Genomic DNA, 25,228 nt, shown 5'->3' with positions numbered 1-25,228 from the left:
CAGATAAGATTTAGTACCAACCGTATCGAATTGTAAATATTCAACACAAGGATGTATATACGTGTATATAAATAAACTCCCTCCTGGGTTTTCCTTCTTGTAAAGCGAACGTATAATTTAAAAGTGCATACCTGAAATATATAATCATAGTTATCGTCCAAAGTATATACACGGTTTATTCGACCACAATTCATCGATATCTATGATGCACGTAAAATGAGTCTGACTTGTCGTAAGTTCTCTATGTCAAATTTCAAAATGGCGGAGCTACGGTAGTTCCGAAGTCTAAGATATTAAGATCAACGCGTTTTACCGTTTCACGATGGTCTGGAAAATGGTAATTTCTGGCCAAAAAACAAGATTTTGTCGGAAACTTGATATTTGTTTATATTTTACGTGGTCACGCGAAACGAGAGATCGATTTTTTCCAATTTCAACATCGTCGAGGCGATTCTGACGCGAGTGTAGCGAACCCTAGCGGAATGTGGGTGACAATCGAATAGAGCTAGGACCACGGAGAAACCGAACCATCGTTTTCGCGTGGATTACGACGAGGCGTCGTAATCGTAGGACCTGTCCTGGACCAAAGTGCAGCCAGAAAGGATGGAGTTGCGCCGAAAGTAACGAAGCGAAGTCGCGGTGACAAAGAGAGACGTTAATGAGCCAGACGGCGGACGGAATTGAATTCGATGCCGTGCAAAGCGCACAAATGGAACCAACTCCCCCCTCTTCCACGACCATTCACCATGGAATTCTACTAAATGTTTCCTGGCTTCTGTGTCGGACGTCGCTAGATTACGATCCATTCGAGCTTCTTCGAAGCGTCTCGAATCGGAAAACAGATTGTTCGTGAATGTTCGTTATTACGAGGAGGCTGAGAATAAAAAAAATTTGTTTAATCTGTTACGTGTCCTGTAACATACACACTAGTTCTATAACATAGTTGAATCTATCATAAAAAATTAGCATTTATTTAGAATACGGGTCTCCCCACCGATTTCGATGATTTTCAACTATGTTATAAAACTCAACATTCTGAGTAACTTTTTCTTATACAGGCTGATCGGCCACTCATGGGAAAAATTTTAATGTGAGATTCTAGAAGCCAAAATAAGACGAAAATCAAGAATACCAATTTGTTGATGGAGGCTTCGTTAAGAAGTTATTAACGTTTAAAGTTCCGTCAGTACTAAATTTTTTTCTGGAAAATGCGTAGGATTTCGGGGGTATGTCAATTCACCAAAAATGATTGTAATTGACCCCCGTAACCGAAAATAATTTTTCCTGAACGATTTGAAATTTTTTAATTTTGTCGAAAAATTTCACTTTCTCGAATTTTTTTCTAGAAAATGCGTAGGAATTCCGGTGTATGTCAATTCACCAAAAATGATTGTAATTGACCCCCGTAACCAAAAATAATTTTTCTCGAACGATTTGAAATTTTCTAATTTCGTCGAAAAATTTCACACTTTCTCGAATTTTTTTCTAGAAAATGCGTAGGAATTCCGGAGTAAGTCGATTCACCAAAAATGATTGTAATTGACCCCCGTAACCGAAAATAATTTTTCCTGAACGATTTGAAATTTTTTAATTTTGTCGAAAAATTTCACTTTCTCGAATTTTTTTCTAGAAAATGCGTAGGAATTCCGGTGTATGTCAATTCACCAAAAATGATTGTAATTGACCCCCGTAACCAAAAATAATTTTTCTCGAACGATTTGAAATTTTCTAATTTCGTCGAAAAATTTCACACTTTCTCGAATTTTTTTCTAAAAAATGCGTAGGAATTCCGGAGTATGTCAATTCATCAAAAATGATTGTAATTAACCCCCGTAACCGAAAATAATTTTTCCAGAGCGATTTGAAATTTTTTAATTTTCTCGAAAAATTTCACACCTTCTCGAATTTTTTTCTAGAAAATGCGTAGGAATTCCGGGGTATGTCAATTCACCAAAAATGATTGTAATTGACCCCCGTAACCGAAAATAATTTTTCCTGAACGATTTGAAATTTTTTAATTTTCTCGAAAAATTTCACACCTCGAATTTTTTACTAGAAACTGAGTAGGATTTCGGGTGTATGTCTATTCACCAAAAATGATTGTAATCGACCCCCGCAATTAAAACAATTTTTTCAAAACGATTTGAATTTTTTTTTTTCGTCTAAAAATTTCGGTATCTACTTGAATTTTTTTCTCGAAAGTGCGTAGGATCTCGAGAGTACGTCTATTCATAAAAAATGATTGTAATCGACCCCCGCAACCAAAAATAATTTTTTCAGAATGATTTAAAATTTTTTAATTTAATTTTTTAATAACTTTTTAACAAAGCCTCAGTCAAAAAATTGATATTCTTGATTTTCGTCTTATTATGGCCTCTAGGATCTTCCATTAAACTCTTTCACAGGGGTGGCTGAACTCTATGTGATAATCAGTAACACTGATATTCAAGACAGTAGTATAAATAGAATTTTGCAAATATCTTGGAATTTAAAGCCCAGCGGGGGTTATGTGTACGAGATAAATTTTTTCAGAATGCAAAACTCTATAATATATTTAAAAATCATCGAAATCGATGAAATACGTACCCTCGGAATATTTTTATTTTTATGTAAAACGCAAATATTAATGTATTGGTTTCTATTAAACTTATTTTAGATAGTTGCAGAAATATGTGCAAATCATTTGTACCATGAAAATGTTCTGAAAATACTCGCTGGTGTATGAATACTTTAAGCACTCACAGTAATTAAGTATCGATTACGTTGGGTAAATGACGTTGCAACCAGAAATGGGTATACACGGTAATTTATTAGGAGATATTTCTAAAGAATAGACGTTATTAACTCAACATAATCAATATCTAAATACGATGTCCCTATTATATCCGCTCAATCATTCTACATGAATGACTTGGTCATCCCTACTTCTATTCTAGCGAGAGTATTTGAATTTCATTGAAATTTCTAGTATATGAATGCGTTGAATTTTAACGAATCAAAATTTGATTAGAAATTCCACTACAGTTTTCACAGAATTCCGTCCATAAAATTTCTACGGTGAATATTCTTGTATAGAGAGATCGAATACGAGAGTTTTTAATACAAAAAATAGTGCGGATAGACGACCAAATATTATTAAATATTGTTGGGGCTTTTGGTACATAAACGAGTTCAGTTTTTTTGTAATGTTTACGATGGAAATGTATCGCCATTTTGTCAGAAGTCCAATTCAGTTGTTGATTTGAATCGAGTACCACTCGACATACTTATAAGAAAATATGGATCAAGTGTAAAAAAATCTCCGACAGAAAAGTGGATCAAACATCTCTTAGAATCCTTAATATAAAAATAGGTCAACTTGTTGGAGTCCGCGGCGCGAAAATGGGTCGACGCGTCATGGAAACGCGCAAATCCATAATCTTCGAATCTAAAGAACTCGAACCCACGTTAAAACGAGCACGAAATCACACGAAACCCCTTTAAATTTGAACTATACTTCTCAATTAACCATTCTACGTTATGATGATCGTTATCATTCGATTACTTAACCTCTACGATAGTTGCAAAATATAAAAAAAATTCCATTGTTCTTGAGTGCAAGGAAACACCCACTTAATCCTATCAATCTTATCTTAACTACGCATAATTTTCTAGTGTTAACTACATTATTCTGCATTTATTATATTTTGTATACTTGGGTCCTTGGCTATTCTTGCTGGGAAACTTTCTGTACAAAACTTCAACTAAACTATAGAAATTAAAAAAAAAAAAAAAATACTGAAACTTGTGAGAAAGCGATCTATATGTGTTTGATGTAAAATAGGTCGTTGAGATGCGCGTCATTCACATCGTTGACGGTTTTGTTTCTTTCGTCTTGGAGACGCCTTCTCGCGACGCTTCTCGTATGTTACGTTTTGATTTGCATTACGAGCTGCAACAGCCAGCATGCGCTCATTCATATTTATCAAATTATTTCCTGTTATGTTAAATATATTACTTATTTAAACAAATACTGTGTGGTAAATTCTGTCAAAACTTTAGAATATTTCATGCCTACCAAGCCAATAGATTCTCTAACTTGTAAAAAGGAATAAAGACTCTACGAGGCGATAAAAAACGAAGAAACGAACCAAAGCAACACTCGCCAGTCTCATAAAACAATAACTGGTAATAAGACACAATTGTTCTTGGCGCGGAAGTAATAGAGGCATTTCTGCGAGGCCAATGAAACTGCCGATCCATCTGCCCGTACCAAAATGATAAAAGCTACGTCATCGGTTGCCTACGAATTAATACTTTTACTGTTAGCCACGTTGTTAACCTCGCGACTGATCGACCAGACGAAGAGAAACAAAAAACAATCGCAACAAATGCCATGCACGTGAAGCCATATTACTACAATTAAATATACAGAGTGTTAGGCCAACCGTGGGAAAAATTTTAACGGCAAATTCTAGGGGCCAAAATAAGACGAAAATCAAGAATACTAATTTATTGATGAAGACTTCGTTAAAAAGTTATTAACGTTTAAAGTTCCGACCGTACTGAATTTTTTTCTAGAAACTGGGTAGGATTTTGGGGGGTATGCCTATCCACCAAAAACGATTGTAATTGACTTCCGTAACCGAAAATAATTTTTTCAGAGCGATTTGAAATTTTTTAATTTTCTCGAAAAATTTCACACCTTCTCGAATTTTTTTCTAGAAAATGCGTAGGAATTCCGGGGTATGTCTATTCATCAAAAATAATTCTAATAGACCCCCGTAACCGAAAATAATTTTTCCAAAGCGATTTGAAATTTTTTAATTTTCTCAAAAAATTTCACACCTTTTCGAATTTTTATCTAGAAAGTGGGTAGGATTTCGGGGGTATGTCTATTCTCCAAAAATGATTGGAATTGACCCCCACAACCGAAAATAATTTTTTCAGAATTAATTAAATATTTTTTTTTTTTTGTCGAAAAATTTAGGCACCTACCTGTTGATTTTTCTTAAAAATTCCTTTTTCATTTTTAGTAATTTTGTTTGACGCCCTACAGAAAAGTTGTCTAATACTTTTTTCTAGATACACATGAGCTCTACTTCAGAAAAAAGCTTCATTGAAATATATTCACAATTATAGGAGTTATGGCTGTTTGAAAATTGGACCATTTTTATGGGGTTTTTCTCATTTTGTGGGGTCAAGGATCAACTTTTCGAATATTTTTGCGATTCGTACATATTCTCCATCAAAATATGCGTGGTTTGCTTTTTTAAACATTAAAATCGTCCAATCCGTTCAGAAGTTATGACGTTTTAAAGATTCGCATGAAAATTCGGGCAGACATTTCTGGCCAGAAATTATATTTTTGGTGAGGAATTTTTTTCTCGAAACTGAGTAGGAATTCCGGGGTATGTCTATTCACCAAAAATGTTTATAATCAACCCTCGCAACCAAAAAAAATTTTTTCAGAATGTTTTGGAATTTTTTAATTTAATCTTTTAATATAATAACTAAGCCTCAATGAACAAATTGATATTTTGGCCTCTAGAATTTCCCATTAAAATTTTTCCCAAGGGTGGCCGAACACTCTGGGTAAATAAAAATATGTTGTTAAAGGAAGGCAAATATACTGATATAAATTTCATTACACACATTTTTCTTCGCGATTACATTTATTCTTAAATAAAAGAAAGTCTTGGTATTTTTACCGCGAACGACTGTATCGATCTTAAAAATCGCCTTGAAAAAGCACGTCTGGAATGAAAATAGCTCCTTAAATGTGAATTCAACCTGGATTTCCGGTTCGGAACTGCTTTCTATCCAAACGTTCCAAGAGTAATTCAAGCTGTTCTACCTTAAAGTGCCAAGGGAAACGCTCGATTGAGAGCTACTGCTGTCAGCCGTAAATAAACAGATCATCGACAGCTCTTTCATTGTCGATCCTCTTCCGAATCGGAAGAACGGTTACCAAGGAGGGGAAAAAGTGTTGCAGAAGAACGGACAGAAGGCTTGGGTGTGAGTATACGATGGTAGACGTCGGGTTCTGGGTAGAGTCTAACAGTTAGACGATGACGAACACTCGCTATCAACTTCCTGCTAGAATTGATATAGATGCACGGGCCCTGCTCCTACGTTAATGAAAGGGTCATTGATCTGGATAGTTCAGCATGTTATCGCGTTTTTTAATGAACCGTTTCGCGTGGGAATTCGTTAATGTGCAGCTGCTATGAAAATACAGCGATACGCGTGAAATTTTCTTCAACGTTATTTTCACTCGAGCCACCAATACGATACGAGCTAAATAATGTTGGAAAATTCGACGACATTGCGTAACCAGGGAATCGAGAATTCGAAACACTTTGTTATTTTCATATATCGAAATTTTCTAATTTGAATATCATGGATAATGGATCTGACATTCGACATCTGTCATTTTCATCGTATATTGCAATTAATACTATACCCGGTGATTCCTCGTCCAAAAATTAGTTAAAATTGAAGAATAACTTTTTTTTTGGGGGGTTAGGTCTCGGAGATGATCGATCTTGAAAATATAATACGTGGACAATGCGTGCACCTAATCGACGAACTTTTAATGGCTTCTTCGCGCCTGAACGTTTCCTTCCAATTATTAAACGTTCTCGAATCTTTCACAGTTTATTTTTCTACGAAGGATAACCTTACTTTTGTTTAACGAAGACCGGATAACTTTCACTAGATAAAACCGTGTACACGGATCTTTCAGTTGACTAAACAGAATCTCGTACGGTCGATTCGAGAAACACGTTCCGACAAATTTTACGTTTCATTCCGAATTTGAGGTTATCTGCCGGTACGATCGTCAGAGTCGAACGAAAACGAATGAAACTTCCTTTCGGGACACGATCCCGTTTCCAAGATTCTACTTCGCTGCTCGTGTGTAATGTGGTCCCGCGCGCAGAGCGCTGGTGCAAGTGAAGAAAAAATAATACAGAAAAATCCCCGACAACGCGTTCGAGAGTATATACCTCGCGACAAGGATACCTCGCAAAAGTGTCCCCGACGTTGATTCCGAGCTAGAATTCGTCCAGCGCGTAAATGATTCTTTTTCAACGTGTTCCTTCGTTTTTTTGACAACGATCTGTTTACCAACAAGCGGCCGGCCATTTTCGAGTGCGCAGGGCGTAACCAAGGCCGCGAAAAACCTGTCCCTAACCCTAACCAAGATCCGAGCGATGCCGTACACACGGCGTACAGAGGCGAACAGTCTCGAGACTCACCCTCCGGATACGCTTGCTTGCTCTGCACGAAGTCGATGAACGCATTGGTCACGTTGTACAGCTGGCCCATGCCCTTGGGATAGAACTTCGTGCTGGCTTTGTAGGCCACCCCGGAGGTGTTCACCGTCGAGTAGTTGAGAGCCTGCGAGGCCATAATTCCGTTCAGCTGCCGGTCCAGATCATCGCTGATCACGCGCATCCGATTGGTGAGTGTCTCCTGGCAGGTGACGGGGCGCGGCACAAGAACAAACAGCAGACATAGAATCGCGAAACCATAATGCACCACGGCACAGAGCCGATCACCACCAGATCCAACACGAACCATAATAGCGACCTGCGCCCGAGACGCGTCGCTACGGACTGCTGGCCGTTCGTTTTCTGAGACGCGCGGAACCGGACTATCCCCACTCCGGCGCCATGCTGGTACGAGTCTCTCGGTCCTGGTCCGCTCGTTCCTATCGTCCGACCACCTACAGTGCGGGACAAAACGATAGCCCAATCAACATTTTTTTTCTTTTTAAAGATGCAGTGGTAAGTATATACAGTACCAGTAAATGCTATCAGTTTAAATATCGTAGACGCGTTGCACTAAAAGATTTTGCGTATAAAAGTTGCACGATCAACGGAGATACGTTACGTGGAAGCGTAACTATGGAACTGTGAGTGTAAAAGAATTCACCTTTGTTAGCTACAAATGCAATAGCTAACGAGCAATTTCATTTTCTCCGCGTCGAGTGGCAGATTTAACCTTATCACAGATTTTTGCAAACAGTAATGTTTATCAGCACGACAATCATGATCCGCAAACTTCTATCGTGTTCGTCATTCGGTATTTTGGTTACCTTTGGCGTGTGTGCGTGATTGTCAAATAAATAAAAGCGGAAATAATATTTCTTAATAACGAAAAAGTTGACATTCTTTTAGTTTATACACTGCAATAAGAGATAGTCAAGATTATACATGAAGTATGCATTGCGCAACAATGAAAATATGACTCGGAATGAAATTTCTTCGTTGGCTATAAGATTGCAACGTTATATTAATGTCAACGATCACCGTTTCGATGTTTACATTAGTTATCTATAAATTGTGAGATAAATTCTTCGCCTATCTTACTTTTTAGATTAAATTTTGATCTATCGACGAATATTCTCTTGTACAGCGAAAACGTTCTTTAGCAAAGGGCTGTTTTCCCCGTACTGACGCGATTGGTCGACGGCAGCCGAGGGACGAGCCAATCGGGAAACAGGATTTCCCGCGCTATTTTGAAACGCGTCCTTGTTCCTTTAGGGCGTATGATTGCATTTAAATTAGATCGCAGTGTCGCGGACACGGATTCGATTGTTTTTGTTGTAATTGCAGCGGCGAAAGGAGGATAGATGGTAAATTAGTGTGAGAAATATGACGAAAGATGCGGCGGCGGTTCTTGCGTCATTTAATTGACTTGATGCAACGCTAGAGAAGATCTGGAGAGAATCCTTGCGCTAAAACTACTCTCAAGCGTCACGCTTATTCCTTAAACGTCTTCGCTTTCACTCCCCGCTTTTGAATTGGAAGTCACTGCCACGTTAATGAAAATAAAAAATCCGTGGAGTTGTTAACAAAAAAATTACAACGTCAAAGATATTAAAATAATTTGAATTCTCCGTAATAATTATTCCAACGACTAATAAAATTCGTTTAATTCTTTCGGAAAGAATCGAATAATTGATCGAACGGCTACGGAAATTTTCGACGCAATTGATAAGAAGAGGTTACAAGACGATGACACGATATTTTATTCAGAGATTCTGTTCGATAAATAGATACGTTATAAGCAATCGTTTCGATCGAGCATGTTTAATCTCAAAGGCTACTGGTTACGTGATCTGTTACAACTATGAGATATGTATTACGAATCGTTTTAAACTAACGCACCTATCTGTTGTGTATTCGTCGAAAAAAAGAACCCTCTCCTTGCATTTAAACGTTAGGCGATCAAATGCACATAGTTTGGTTATGGATAATAAATAAAACTTGTTTAACTAGATGTCTCAACACCGACGTATTTAAACAACTTGCAAATAATAGAAAACGAAAGGACACGTAAAAAAACGGGAAACGTCCCTATGGGCTGTGTTATAGGGTTAACTGCAGCGCCATTGTGTGTTTGCAAATTTGTCGCGCCTTATAATTTCTTTTGAATCGCAACACTATCGATTTACAAAATTAGATTAGTCAATTCCCCGCCAACAAAACTGATTAATGATATAATATCTGCGACAGTTTTCGAGCTGTAGCCTCTTAATCGAGAGTTCGATTGCTCGATATATTTCTTCGCGTCATTTCATACCAGTCGGTTCAAGCTTTCACGGAGGGGTCCACTTTTAAAAACCAGTTTGATCGAACTCGGGGGGGAAAAAATGGAGAGATTTCCAGTAAAAAGTTATCGTAATTAAGAAGAAAGTCTCGGAGAATCCGCGAATCGAGCTATCCACGAACAATCTGGCGCGTCGTTTTCCAAAGCAGGAGGCGTCGTAATATAATTACTTTTCGTTTGTTGCAAGCTGGGATTTTCGAAGAGAAAAATTTGCAAAAATTCGTACAGTTTCTTGCCGGAAGATTGTCAAAAAGGACCTAAGAGCGTTTTATAGTGGAACGCCTCGATTGATCGTCGCGACTTCTACACACCGAAATGGCTGGATTTTACTTTCCGCGGGATGTTTTTGTTATCGTATTAAAAAGTATCGCTCGAACGGACTGGTTTGGTCAACCGAGATTCCACCGTTCCTCGTCGTCGCATTCACTCGACACGTAACGAACCGCGGATCCAGGTCGCGACATCGAAAACTGCATTTCGATCGGCCGTTGCCTCTGTTTTCAACTGACCCAAAAACCGATGCCTAGCGACCGCTTAGAACGAGCACCCGAATTCGGCTGAAAAACGTGGCCAAAAGCGGTGGGAAGTCTAATATACGATAACGCGATTCAAGTTAAACCCTTAACTGTCGCACGTTTCTTATCTCTACAAATGTCCTCGACATTAATTTAAATTTTTGCGTGAAAGACAGATGTAAAGCAAGTGTGCGTAACATGGGAACACCTGTCTTGTGTGTTATGAATCAAGTCTTTGAGGTCTCGAAAGATTTGTGTTAAGAATATCGATATAGCTGTATAATAAAATCTTGAAAGTAGGAAACATTACTAGTAATAAAAGAAACAAATTAAAGTATGCTACGTTGAATAAAATTTTATTATTAAATAAATTATACAAGTGTACATATTATGTTATATTAAAGTACAGACTTGCTCTGTAATAAATAATATGTTACAACTGATAACTTCATTTATACTTTATTTAATTTTCTTTCTATCGATTTCGAACAATAGTATAGTACAAATTGGATAAATATCAAGAGATATTAAACTTTTCTGTGAGTTCACCGATTTTATTATAACTTATCGAAACTCTGAACACTCTCGAGACTATCGAGACCTTAAAGAAGCGATTCGAAGCGCTTCGGTTGCCATCGTTAGGGAAGAATGCTAGCCGTGAAATTGAGGAGACTTATTCTATTCTACGCAAGACGGGAAACAGGCGTGTTATACGTGCAATTAAAATTACTGGTGTCGACGTGCGGCATATGAAACGCAACGACTCGGGGACTGCATCTGAAAATAGTCCGGAGTGGTTACAGGCATAGCCGGTTTAAAATTGGCATAAAACTAGGCTACGTTTCACCTGACCCTTCAGGAACGCGCTGGCGCACACTGGGCCAGATTTCAAATTTGACGGTTCAAATGAATTTTGTAAAAAGAATGAATCGAAAACGAATAAAAATTCTCTGCTTCGTCACCCATGGTTTGACAAAATTAAATTCAATAACTTGCAAAACAATCTGACCAATGGACTGGTTTGCCTTTCGTTTGGAAACAATTGTTATTATAAATGTAATCCCTCAATCTCGTACGTTTAAATTCCAGTGATTTTTTAAAGAACCGTAGTACAGAATGTACTTCCTAAATTGTAAAAATATCGTACTGTAATAATTTGTAAAATACTTACAAAGGGTAAAATATACAATTTTTCTATAATGATGCATTGTCTGGAATACTGGTTTCTATAAAATAACACGACACGAAAAATCAGAGACGGATAAAATAGTTTAGTGCCTCGTTGTAGCGTCTTAATAATTGTATCTTACTAACTATCGATAGTTTCTTATCGCGCGGGGAACGTGCTTTCTCTTCTAAGGGATAATAAATATTAACATTGCGCAACTCTTTGCTTACATTGTTATAAAATTCAAGCTGCGTACACCGTAGGCCACGTGGCCGCTTATTCGAGGGAATTAAAACATCGACGAGGAGACAAGATGGCGGGAGACTTAGGATGCATAACTTCTGCGTTTAATGGGCTTGGGTAACTCCTTGGCAGCCATGGCGTCGTCCGATGGAACTTTTGGCATCTCCAGAGCCGACGTCAGACTCGAGTCCTCTTGTGGATTCAACCAAAAGTTCCGTCTGAAAAACACGAATGTAAAACAAATTCGCGTTGGAATACATTTTAGTTGCCATCGCAAAAGAATATGATCTTGGAAAAGTGTAATGTAATTTCCAGTGGAAAATCTACGTTAAAAATGTTAAAGCAACTTCGATAAATGGTAAACTATAAAGATAAAATCGCTAGACGATCAAACGATAGTAACAGTCGTTGGAACGTGTGTTGAAAGTGTTATGTACTCGTCAATTAAGATAAAGATACCACTGTTTCCAACAACGATTGTGCAACGAGACGTCGCAAATATTTCGCGTCAAACGATTCTGCGTGCTCTTTCGCGGTAACGTAATCAAAAAATTACCTGTCTGTCGACGAAACGTTCTCGATCCCTTCCGAGATAGTTTCGCGAAGGTCGTAGTTACCGCTTTGTAAGCCATCGTTCGTTTCGTTTCTCGTCAGATTCGTTACCGCGTCGATCATCGTACCGTTTTCAATTTTATCGACTTTCGTGTTCCCCGCAGAATCATCGATAATGGATTTGTCAACAGATTCCTCGACATTCGCTTTGTGCCTTTGTTCGACGTCATGGTCTATCAAATGGTATCTGCGAATCGTGGCCTGATCGTCTATCTTATCAGGGTATCTATGTAACACATTCTTTTCGTAGTAGAATTGCCCAGGTCTTCTGATTATGTGCTTGTTATCGTTTACCCAAGATACCAATGGTTTTGGAACTTCCGTGGTGACTTGGTTTTCTATACTATCGATCTTGCTTCTGTCTTGATTCATCGTTTCCCTTGTTTCCGTCACGATAGTCACGCTATGAACCTTTGACGGTTTCACGTGATTCTGATAAGAATCGGCTGACGTATGGAGTTGATCCTGAAATGGTCTGCTCGTAGCTCCATACACAAGAGGAGTCGAATGAAAGCTATCGCCATTCTGAGTATGAGGTCTGCTAGAGCCTTGGTAGCCTGAGACTTCAAGCTCATGAGCTAAGACAGGTCCTCCATAAGGAATTTTCGAGTGCAAATTGTTAGGATTATCAACAATACTGGTAGGAGGTCTGTCAGTGATCTCAGATCCTTTCTGATAAACTGGAGTAACTGGCCATCCACCAAAATCAGGCTGAATGGGCTTTCTACTCGATTGAGCCTGATAAGGAGGTCTGCTAGAGTGTTGGTAGCCTGAGACTTCAAGATCATGACCCAAGACAGGTCCTCCATAAGGAATTTTCGAGTGCAAATTGTTAGGATTATCAACAATACTGGTAGGAGGTCTGTCAGTGATCTCAGATCCTTTCTGATAAACTGGAGTAACTGGCCATCCACCAAAATCAGGCTGAATGGGCTTTCTACTCGATTGAGCCTGATAAGGAGGTCTGCTAGAGTGTTGGTAGCCTGAGACTTCAAGATCATGACCCAAGACAGGTCCTCCATAAGGAATTTTCGAGTGCAAATTGTTAGGATTATCAACAATACTGGTAGGAGGTCTGTCAGTGATCTCAGATCCTTTCTGATAAACTGGAGTAACTGGCCATCCACCAAAATCAGGCTGAATGGGCTTTCTACTCGATTGAGCCTGATAAGGAGGTCTGCTAGAGTCTTGGTAGCCTGAGGCTTCAAGATCATGACCCAAGACAGGTCCTCCATAAGGAATTTTCGAGTACAAATTGTTAGGATTAGTAACAATACTGTTAGGAGGTCTGTCAGTGAATTCAGATTCTTTCTGATAAACTGGAGTAACTGGCCATCCACCAAAATCAGACTGAATAGGCCTTCTACTCGATTGGGTCTGATAAGGAGGTCTGTTAGAGCCTTGGTAGCCACCACTTGATCCATACCTATCATTTTGAGAGTTCCATTCAGCAGAGTCCTTCGATAGCTGATCGATCGTCGGATTGGTAGGTCGGTTTTGGTAGCCTTGCGAGTTCCAGTGGCCTGGATTGTTCAATTGATGGACCAAATGCTGTTGCTGTTGCAGTCTCTGCCAATCAGTGAGCTCCTGATTCCCCAGGGCGTCGTAAATAATTTTGGACGAATCGTAATTGGCTGAATCGTGTTGAGGTCTTTGGGTCGTCCTTTCGAAACTCGTGTAATAGGTGTATAAAGTTGGCCTAGGACTGGTTGCAGGGTGTCGTTCGAAGAGGACGTCGCCGAACTGAGGAACAGGCTGGAATCTATGACTCAAAGGATTTGGATTGTAGGGATCGTTGAAAGCGTGAGGAACGTAAGGACGACTCGTGAACGTAGCTACTGATGGATACGTCGTGGGCAGAGGTTTCGTAGGTGGAAAGGCTGGAACAGGCTGTAGAGAATTCTGTAGCGTGGGTCTGTTGTTGAGGACGATATAAATTGGTTTTGGGTCGTTGTTCTGTCGCATGGGGGAGTCCATCTTTATGTCTGACCCGTAAATAGCGTCGTTCACATAAATAGGCGCGTTCACAGCGTTATTTTGCACGACTATGCTGACGTTGTCTGGACGACCCAGTGGTCTCTTCACGACGATCCTGTTTTGCTGATGGATGGCTGGCTTCGATGGACTCACTTTCAGAGATATCTTTTTCTGCTGCTCGACGATGGAAGGAGTGGTGATTTTGGGAGTAGTAGCTTGGGTAGTTTTCCTCTTCAGTACGCTGAGGAGTCTAGATCTTTCGAACGATCCCTCCTCCCAGAATTCCAAGCTCAACTGACCGATCGTCGGATCGTTGCAAGTCACTCGCTGATTCCTCAGAGTGTCCTGGGTGAGAAAGACGAAAGGTTGTATGGTCTCGATGTCGTCCATGGTCGTGCAAAGTATTTGAGCCAGGCTGACGCGTCTGAGTTGTTGCAACTGGCCAGGCGTGAAGCTGTTCCCGTGGCCAGAGTTCTCGTACCAGAACCTGTCGCCTCTACGCAGGTTGCTGAACTGCTGGCCGATGATACAAGCGAAGGTCGGACCCACCAAACCGCCGCTGACCGATTTCTCCGCGAGTCCGGCCGTGAACAGGTCGATGTCTTCCACAAACGAGTAGACCAGTTTGAATTTTCTAGCCGTGGACGGTGGCATCACTCTGTCCAGGTCCTCGAAGCTCTTTATCGGCGACAGACCACAAGGTTCTCGCCATTTAACGTAAGGAGGTATACCGTGATCTCTGCCTCGTTGGATGTTGATGGAGGCTAGGTCCATTCCGAAGGGAAAGCTGGGCGTCTGGAACAGGTGGTTGGTCAGTTCCTCGGTTATGTACTCGTCCCTTTTCTGGGAGGGCTGATTGATCAAGCCCAGCAGCAGACGGTCCACCGAGCCTACTGTTTCTAAATTCGCGGGGTTACTGAACTCTTTGTGAATGGTAACATCTGTAAAAGAAACGATTCTAGCGTAAGGTATTCATTATTGGACACCTAAGAATATCGTTTGGATGTACAATGATATTTAAAGGAAGCATGTAATCTTGTACTCGTGGAACCTATTTTTATAACTATTTGTTGCTGATTAACAATATTTTTTACTGTATATGGACCAAATTTTTGATAAGTGTGTATTTAGTTTTATAAGAATCAGTTACTATTAATAATAGATGGAAACTGTATATTTTATTGTTCATTATATTATGTAAAATTGTGAATATTTTATTATTAAACTACTTTTTCTGTGATATTGACTTTTGTTTCTTCTTCTCTGCAATCTTCTTATTCCTACATCCATTCGAAGAAAAGAACCACTTGTTGGGGTCTGAGTATCGAATAAAATAAATAGCCATAGAAAAATTTAGTCAATGTTCCTCGAAAATCCCTTTGCATCGAGCTTTAATAAACTCTGGATGTTCGTGGTATTATTTATATATTATACACTCACTATTGAAGATGGGTTGATGATCACTATCGAACCGGACAAAGCTGTGCTGCACCAGGGAATGACCGAAGCGATAGGCTGCGCTGGAAAATTCATTCGCGACTGTTGGATTTAACGTGGGGTCGTACGCTTCGTAGTAGCCCTTTTTGAGAACTTCCAGTCCAAAAATTTTCATCACGTCTTGACCTACAATTATTCAAATTTCGTTCAGCATACAAAATAATATAAATTAGTGTTAAGTAACGTTTACCAAGAACAATCGGCAGGAATTCTCGATAAGTGATGTGCTGGACAATGGCGCCGACGATCCTCCGAGACTCCTGGAACAGTTTCTCGTCGCCCCAGTGAGGATTCAGCGCGGCAAGTTTCGTGGCTAATCTATTGTGCAGCCTGAGGAAGACGACGTGCAACGACGTCAGGGCCGGTTGCTCGCCGAGTCGACCGTCGCCCGCTCTGAAGCAGCTCGTCGACAACGATCCGCGCCTGCAGAGATCGGGATCCTGTCTGGGCAACAGCGGCCTTTGCGATTCAATCTTCCCGTATTGCAACAAACCTGCGAACACGAAGCACGTTTCTCCGTTGGGAGCGTCGGTTTGGCGCGAACGAGCGCGTCTCCCTGTTGTTGGGTAGTTCGTGGGTCTCGAGCAGTATTCTAGATTGCTTTATTATTCAGCAGTTTCGTGGCCTCTAATCTCCCGTCGGGATAAACGATGTCTCACCGTTACGGAATAATCGCAAACCGTCCGTGTGAAAAGCGTTACTGCTGTAGACCGTCGAAGCGTCCAGATAGCTGGTCACCTGCGACAATTGTTCCCTGGGGCCGAATTCGCAGTCCTCGCTGGGTGCGGAACCGCTTCGTAAAAATTCTAAACACTTCACGTCCAGGGGACCGAAGAAACTGTCTTGGGAGCTCACGACGATCGGTAGGCACTCCGGGTGCTACGAAAATAAATTCTATGGAAGGACGTGTCACCGATGATGATAATCGAAGAGTCTTTTTTCATAGATACCATAAATTCCGGCGGTTGGAAACCGGTGCCAAAGTTCAGGCAACATTGCGGTACGGTGCCATTGAAACCTCTGCTCTGGCCAGTTGCTGGTAGAAACACAAAATTCTTTTGTTAAAAACAACGAAAACAAAGTCACTTATTCGTACGGTATAATGGTGATTTGTTGTCAATGAAAAGAATTTTATATTTATTTTTATCAAGTGTTGTTAACTATACTGTGTTCCTTCTATTTGTAAAGTAGTTTGGTTCTTGATTGATCATTTTCAACGTAGTCCTTTGTCCACCATTAAAGAAACAGTTGTGTCCTATTTGCGAAGTAGTTTTGTTTTTTATAAATCCTTTCTATTTATTTTTTATCAAGTGTTGTTTACTATACTGTGTTTCTTCTATTTATAAAGTAGTTTGGTTCTTGATTGATCATTTTCAACGTAGTCCTTTGTCCACCATTAAAGAAACAGTTGTGTCCTATTTGCGAAGTAGTTTTGTTTTTTATAAATCCTTTCTATTTATTTTTTATCAAGTGTTGTTTACTATACTGTGTTTCTTCTATTTATAAAGTAGTTTAGTTCTTGATTGACAATTTTCAACATAGTCATTTGTCCACCATTAAAGAAACAGTTGTGTCCTATTTACGAAGTAGTTTTATTTTTTATGAATTTCTTCCATTTATTTTTACCAAGCGTTGTTTACTACACTATGTTACTTCTATTTATGAATTAGTTTGGTTCTTGATTGACAGTTTTCAACATAGTCCCTTGTCCACCATTAACACTAGATTTACGGAAGCCGTCAATTTGACGGATGTCAGATTCCATATTAAATATTGCAAAACGCGTAAATATTATTTTTTAACAACTTACGTTGAATTTGTTTGATGCAATGGCATGAATATATATTTTAATTAAAAGAAAAATCGTATTTTAAGGTAATCGTCAACATGAAAGGTATCAATAAATATATGTACGATCAATGTCCGTAAATCTAGTGTTAATGAAACAGTTGTGTCCTATTTATGAAGCAGTTTTGTTTTCTATGAATTCTTTCCATTTATTTTTACCAAGTGTTGTTTACTATACTGTGTTTCTTCTATTTATAAAGTAGTTTGGCTTTTTAATTGACAATTTTCAACATAGTCCTTTGTCCACCATTAAAGAAACAGTTGTGTCCTATTTATGAAGCAGTTTTGTTTTCTATGAATTCTTTCCATTTATTTTTACCAAGTGTTGTTTACTGTACTGTGTTTCTTCTATTTATAAAGTAGTTTGGCTTTTTAATTGACAATTTTCAACATAGTCCTTTGTCCACCATTAAAGAAACAGTTGTGTCCTATTTACGAAGTAGTTTTGTTTTTTATGAATTTCTTCCATTTATTTTTACCAAGCGTTGTTTACTACACTATGTTACTTCTATTTATGAAATAGTTTGGTTCTTGATTGACAGTTTTCAACATAGTCCCTTGTCCACCATTAACACTAGATTTACGGAAGCCGTCAATTTGACGGATGTCAGATTCCATATTAAAAATTGCAAAACGCGTAAATATTATTTTTTAACAACTTACGTTGAATTTGTTTGATACAATGGCATGAATATATATTTTAATTAAAAGAAAAATCGTATTTTAAGGTAATCGTCAACATGAAAGGTATCAATAAATATATGTACGATCAATGTCCGTAAATCTAGTGTTAAAGAAACAGTTGTGTCCTATTTGTGAAGCAGTTTTGTTTTCTATGAATTCTTTCCATTTATTTTTACCAAGAGTTGTTTACCATACTGTGTTCCTTTTATTTGTAAATTAGTTTGGTTCTTGATTGATCATTTTCAACATAGTCCTTTGTCCACCATTAAAGAAACAGTTGTGTCCTATTTATGAAGCAGTTTTATTTTCTACGAATTCTTTCCATTTATTTTTACCAAATGTTGTTTACTACACTATGTTACTTCTATTTATGAAGTAGTTTGGTTCTTGATTGACAATTTTCAACATAGTCCTTTGTCCACCATTAAAGAAACAGTTGTGTCCTATTTATGAAGCAGTTTTATTTTCTATGAATTCTTTTCATTTATTTTTACCAAGTGTTGTTTACTATACTGTGTTTCTTCTATTTATAAAGTAGCTTGGTTCTTGATTGATCATTTTCAACATAGTCCTTTATCCACCAATAGAGAAACACTTGTGTCCTATTTACGAAGTAGTTTTGTTTTTTATAAATCCTTTCTATTTATTTTTACCAAGTGTTGTTTACTATACTGTGTTTCTTCTATTTATAAAGTAGTTTGGTTCTTGATTGACAATTTTCAACATAGTCCTTTGTCCACCATTAAAGAAACAGTTGTGTCCTATTTACGAAGTAGTTTTGTTTTTTATGAATTTCTTCCATTTATTTTTACCAAGCGTTGTTTATTACACTATGTTACTTCTATTTATGAATTAGTTTGGTTCTTGATTGACAGTTTTCAACATAGTCCCTTGTCCACCATTAACACTAGATTTACGGAAGCCGTCAATTTGACGGATGTCAGATTCCATATTAAAAATTGCAAAACGCGTAAATATTATTTTTAACAACTTACGTTGAATTTGTTTGATGCAATGGCATGAATATATATTTTAATTAAAAGAAAAATCGTATTTTAAGGTAATCGTCAACATGAAAGGTATCAATAAATATATGTACGATCAATGTCCGTAAATCTAGTGTTAAAGAAACAGTTGTGTCCTATTTATGAAGCAGTTTTGTTTTCTATGAATTCTTTCCATTTATTTTTACCAAATGTTGTTTACTATACTGTGTTCCTTCTATTTATAAAGTAGTTTGGTTCTTGATTGATCATTTTCAACATAGTCCTTTGTCCACTATTAAAGAAACAGTTGTATTCTATTAATGAAGCAGTTTGGTTTTTGATTTACAATTTTCAATATAGTCCTTTGTCCACCATTAAAGAAACAGTTGTGTCCTATTTATGAAGCAGTTTTGTTTTCTACGAATTCTTTCCATTTATTTTTACCAAATGTTGTTTACTATACTGTGTTCCTTCTATTTATAAAATAGTTTGGTTCTTGTTTGATCATTTTCAACATAGTCTTTTGTCCACTATTAAAGAAACAGTTGTACTCTATTAATGAAGCAGTTTGGTTTTTGATTGACAATTTTCAACATAGTCCTTTGTCCACTATTAGAGAAACAGTTGTATTCTATTAATGAAGCAGTTTGGTTTTTGATTGACAATTTTCAATATAGTCCTTTGTCCACTATTAAAGAAACAGTTGTGTCCTATTTATGAAGCAGTTTTGTTTTCTACGAATTCTTTCCATTTATTTTGACCCAACATAGTCCTTTGTCGACCATTGAAAGAACAGTATACCTACCGGTCATATCGTGATCCACGAACTGGCCCCACTGCATCAGCATGTGAGTGATGGATGCCAAAGGTATGTCCTTGTCTTCATGGATCACGGCGGTCACTTGACGTGCACTGGGAAGTGGTCTTCCGCTCACCGACCTTCTGACGCTCTGGATCCCGTCGCCGTACGCAGGTGGCAGAAATCTGAAAGGAATTGCTTTTAAAATAAAGTTAGCAAGTCGATCCTTTGATCTTTCGACGAATCACCTCTGCATGGCGGACATGGCGGATCCCCACCAGAGATTTTGAAGGTTGTTGCAACTTCCGTCGGACGTTCTGTACCTCAGACTGGCCGGTGGACAATCGGGAACCCCCCTGTTCGGGCACTGACGTTGCAGAGGATTGTTTTTACTTCGACGCGACAGAAGCAAGTCCGCTGCAGCGGCTGGGAATCTTGAAGACACGAATATTTATATATTTTGTAAAATATCTTTATCGAAACAGTTTGTAAAATGTAAATTTCTTCTTTTAATTCGTTACAAGCTTTCTTTGCTAAGCTATCGATACGAAGAAGAAGCGTAGAGCCATCTTTGGGGCAAAAGAATAGCACGCTCGATCGATTTGTTAATTAATATTTATCTATGAAAACAGAAATAGAAGTAGAATTTACTTAGAAAAGTTTTTTATTTACTTCTTTCTATTTTAATAAAGTACGTTGTTTCGGTTCGTTTATGTTGAACGTATAAATAAACATATAAATATGCCAAGTGTCTTATATTTTCGACTACAATTTTGATCGACACTGAACCAGGGGAACTTACTTTTTCTTGAACATCGTGGCACCCTGAAGCACAGCAAACCCATATTGCGCGAGTGTTCTTGCCTCCTCAGTCTGATCGTTGAACGCTGCTACGTACCTTGCCGGGTTATCCGAGTCAAGATAAATACCTGTCGTCAAACTTCAAACCTTTAGATGTCTACCTCTCTCACAATTTACACATTTTTGCCCGACGAGATACTTTTTTTTCATTCCTCGACCGCACACCGCTCAGACGACTCACACGTACGAACAGGTGAATCTTAAGATCGTTTCCTGAGACGACAATTAATGCCAAGCAACTCGCCTTTATTGTTGTTCAAAGTTTATTATCTCAACTTACAAAACGCATACTTTTTAAAGTGACGCGGTCACGGCATTAAAACTAACGAAGTTCCATGGATATTTAAGAAATAAATAATACACATTCGACGCGATCGAATAAACAGGAACACAACTTAATATCGATACGCATACTTTATTCGCTTAACAACGAAGGTTATCATTATATCATACAAGAGTTTACCATAAAATTAAGTTAATACTTTGCCGCCTTGCCGGTTACGAAAATATTTGTACACGTTTAGAAATAACTTATTTCGAATACACCACGCATACGGACGATGTTGAGATCATCTTGTATGCATGACCGTTGAAACATGTATCGATGCCATTTATAAAAACAAGTAAAGAGTATTCAAGATGTAATCCCTGGGGGACCAGATTTACACGTCTATTTTACAAGAGAAACTACCATACTTCACTGTATTTGTGTTCTATCGACCACTGTAACGAATTTCTATCGAGACACTTAAGATAACAATGGAGGAATAATATTCAATGTTAAAACCCACCCATCGAGTAGAGCGTGGGTTCCGTAACCAAGTACAAATTCTTCATGGCTTCCAGTCCGAAATTGGCCGCCTCCAACAAGTCATCTTCGTTCGGTTTAATTTTCTCTTCGCGATGATTCCCGCTTTTCAACGACTTCGTCTCGTATCCATTATTCCCCGCGGTTGTTCCCGATGGAACTTCACCCGAATTCTCTCTCAACAAATACTTCTTCTCGTTCGGGGGACTCGGACTTCTGTGTCCTCCCTCGAGCTCGTCCAGCTTCGAAAATTCACTCCCAGCGCCTTTCGACGGTTTTCCAGCCGCGAGTGCCTCTCGAGTCGTATTTTCCGCGTTCCCTCCCGTTTCCTCCAGGTCCCTCTTCGCGGTAGAATCGTCGTTCGAAATCAGTTTTCGTGCGTGATTCAAGATGGCCGCGTATCGACTCGTGTCCTCCGGAACGAATAGCGTTTCTACGGTTATGGAATTTTCGTTTCTCGTCGAATCTCCTCTTAATTGTTCGTGCATCGAGAGCGACGAACCATTCGTCGAATTCTTCGTTGCGTCGAGCGTTTCACGGTTTGTCGTTGATCCCGACAGCGTGGAGAACAGGACGAAGAGGATTCTGGAAAACGATGCTCGATATTAGGGTTCGATCAGAAAAGAATTGGGTATCATTCGATGAACGGAGACACAGTGTATCTAATTGCTAGTCGCGAAATAGATCCTTCGAAAGCTTGAATTTTGTATGGTTCTTTTCCTGATTCACCAGCAAGCACAGTAGAAATAAATAAGATCGATTATTTAACTATTATTAGAATTTAATTTTATAGAATAGCAAGAAATTTTCTAAAATATTTCGAGAACTAAATCTACGAGCAGTAACAACATATTTCAATATCATTCAAATCGGTGAGGAGGCCATGATTCCAAACAATGGCCTACATTTTTAACAGGATTGTATATTACGAATTAATTTTAATAGAAAATCGTGCTACGATCGTTCATAAACGAGATACGTTGAACCAAGTTCAGAAATATAAATTTTTTAGGGATTTTCACCACCGTGCCCCAGCGCGGAGCCCCATGGGGCACAAAGCACGATCGAGGGCAAACTAAGAGCAATCGATCCAATCGTCGCACTTTTGGCGTCCATTGATTGGATGACATACACTGAATAACGTTCAAAAATATAAGTTTTCTGGGAGTTTTCACTATAGTGCTACCGTAGATTGTCCCAGTGTGGAGCCCCATAGGGCACAGGGCACGATGGGGAGCAAACTAGGGGAAATCGATCGAATTGTCGCGCTTTTGGCGTGGTTACGCGATTTTAACCAGTTAACTGTGTCGCTCCGTGTTGAAAGTGCGAATTTCTATGTGTGATGAAAATTGATCGATGACGAGTATAGTCGTCAAGCACAAAGTAAGTGTCGCTGTTAAAATATTACATGAAAAAATAGGTTTATTTTATGAAACTCGTCATGACAAAAAATCCTGGCACTTCTCCATGACGAGTATACTCGTCAAACACAGTTAACTGGTTAATTTTCTCCGGGGACAAGGAAGATCGACAATAGAAATTTCACGTTTTCCCGACCGTGACATTAACTTTCTCACGGGATAATTAACGACTAAAGCAATGGGAATGGCGCGCGTCGTGTACCGTTCGACGGAGCACGCGCGGCCGCTGCATTTGCATTCCATCGCGTTAGTCGTATTTAATTGCACCGATCGTAAGAGTAACTGCCCCGATCGGCGACACCGGTCCGTGACACATCCCGATTCTCATCACGACGGAATCAAACTGGATCATCGATCACCGATGCGTACACTCGCATTCGTAATATGTAAATACCCGTTATCGACGTTTTCCACTCAATTACTCGCTATGAATACCGATCTTGGGGCACGCAATAGACTTTCAGAACATATTTCCGACTTCAAAATTAAACGAGACATTAATTTATTTAAAATTATTCATTCAAAAGTAATCGTTTGAAATAATGGTAATTTCAAATTATTGGTAGTTCGTAAATATTGTATTTGAATTGAGTTTAGGGTATTTTCGAAATACTCTTTATTTGACAAAATAATATTTGATTTTCAATTGAAATTTTTTTTCAAATTCTGAGAGAGCATCGAATAATATGTGTACAGGAGTAATTGCAGTGTTACTATTATTAATTCTTCCTTTCGTTTAAAAATTATTTAAGAATAAATACGGAAGTGAAACGTAGCCGTGACTCGAAGGACAGGATTTGAAAATCAAAGGTAGTCGATGATAATTTATTGAAACGCTGGGAACAACGAAACGAGGCAAGTAATACGACCAAGTGACACGAATCCTTTAGTTAGAATGTCAAGAGGTGTAACGGGACAGTCGAGCGCGGGATGCTGGCACGAAACGAAACAATCAAATTGTTTTACTTGTATAAACATTTTTAACTACAGTTTATTTGATCGAAAAAAGTTTTTTCTGCAATTACACACACGCACATGAATCATTATTTATATATACGAATATTCTCAAGATGAAACAAAATTCAGATTTCAAATTGCAAGGACTACTTGGAAACAAGTAAATAATTGAAAGCTTTGAGGCGAATTATGAAAGATAACAGTAAAAAAAAGACTGTCGGATGTCAACAATGTTTAATAAAATCTACCAAAAATAAATAAAAAATTATGAAGAAACCTAGAGAGCGTGTTGTGGTTTCTGTGCCAAATTTACTTTGGAAAATCGATGTCAACAACATTAAACAGCATCAATTCGCAATATATCAGACGCAATCCGTAGAAGCAGAGGTTACCAAAGAGTCCAATGGCTCTTAACCCTTTTAAGCTCGCGGTACGGTTCAAGAAGAAGATTCTCAATCTTGATGAGTTCATGACACAGTTTCGATAAAAAAAACACTTAGCTCTTGGTCACAAATAAATATGTCAACGATGTTGAAATCTAAAAACATTACGTTTCGTCGGAGATGAGTAACGTTCTTATTTAGATACAAATTTTGAATAACGAATAAAAGTTAAATAAGCGTATTCACGTTTCTCGTTCGATAAAAATCAATATTTCTCCATTGTCAATAAATAAAAAAATAAAATCCATGAAACATCGAACGGGAAAGTAATTAAAATTAATATCGTGTTTACGTTTCTTTCACAGCCTAAAATATATAATCTTAATAGTTCATCGATTTTTTTATAAATTATTCACAGCACCGTAGAGAACACTAAGTAAATTCTTCCAAAAAGAATTATCGAATCGAGTCTTCGTGGCGAAAGGTCGATTAAAAATCCGGAAACTCACAAAATGGACGGTTGCATGGCTACCGGAAGCTTCCTCCGAGCGACGCCGCGAGTCTACCCCCCGGAAAGAACACCAAAAAGGCCCAAGGAACGCGTAACACGCGACATGCGGTCTGCTCGAGGACGGTTCACCAAGTACTAAGCCTCCTGGAGGCTGGTCGACCGGTCTTATCCGAGTCGAAGGATGCAAGACGCTTGTTTTTTCTGCTTTTTGCGCGGATCGAACTGCTCTCGCGCGCCTTTTTCTCAGATTTTTACTGTTACTCGACTGCCCCGCGGCCGTCGCCTCTTTGATTTCGACCGTGGCTCCGACGATGATGAGAGAACTCGCATAATAAGCATCCAAGAGCAAAAGAGAGAC

At 38.6% G+C, this 25,228-nt stretch overlaps 2 protein-coding genes across 5 annotated transcripts in view; both read right to left on the bottom strand.

Annotated features, from left to right (window-relative positions):
- Positions 1-11,530, bottom strand: part of LOC143343875 (prominin-like protein) — a 49,582-nt gene extending 38,052 nt beyond the window's left edge. For all 4 annotated transcript variants that reach the window (XR_013080030.1, XM_076769208.1, XM_076769209.1 and 1 more), the window contains exons 1-2: positions 11,514-11,530; positions 7,242-7,711 (exon numbers count right to left, since the gene is read on the bottom strand). Coding sequence is in view for 3 of the 4 variants with exons in the window: in XM_076769208.1 (XP_076625323.1) it covers positions 7,242-7,711; positions 11,514-11,515 (472 nt within the window). In the remaining variant the exon portion in view is untranslated. The remainder of the gene's footprint in view (positions 1-7,241; positions 7,712-11,513) is intronic.
- Positions 11,436-25,000, bottom strand: LOC143343486 (uncharacterized). The gene is made up of 11 exons (XM_076768431.1): positions 24,869-25,000; positions 21,582-22,183; positions 20,732-20,858; positions 20,178-20,363; positions 19,936-20,114; positions 16,563-16,648; positions 16,272-16,491; positions 15,803-16,105; positions 15,556-15,738; positions 12,083-15,056; positions 11,436-11,744 (listed from the first exon to the last, which is right to left on the bottom strand). Exons 1-11 carry the CDS (start codon positions 24,883-24,885, stop codon positions 11,609-11,611), a joined length of 5,013 nt encoding a protein of 1,670 aa, XP_076624546.1. The 5' UTR covers positions 24,886-25,000; the 3' UTR covers positions 11,436-11,608.
- Positions 25,001-25,228: the final 228 nt, after the last annotated feature.

This window comes from Colletes latitarsis, chromosome 7, assembly GCF_051014445.1.
Source record: "Colletes latitarsis isolate SP2378_abdomen chromosome 7, iyColLati1, whole genome shotgun sequence".
NCBI classification, from domain to species: Eukaryota; Metazoa; Arthropoda; class Insecta; order Hymenoptera; family Colletidae; genus Colletes; species Colletes latitarsis.
Note: the sequence above shows the minus strand (reverse complement) of the source record. Positions and strands in the feature narration are given on the sequence as shown.

Coding starts and splice junctions, on each gene's coding strand:
- LOC143343486 (XM_076768431.1), bottom strand. Junction 15,057..15,555: donor TCATCAACCCATCTTCAATA/GTGAGTGTATAA, acceptor TTTCTTTTACAG/ATGTTACCATTCACAAAGAG. Junction 11,745..12,082: donor AACGTTTCGTCGACAGACAG/GTAATTTTTTGA, acceptor CGTGTTTTTCAG/ACGGAACTTTTGGTTGAATC.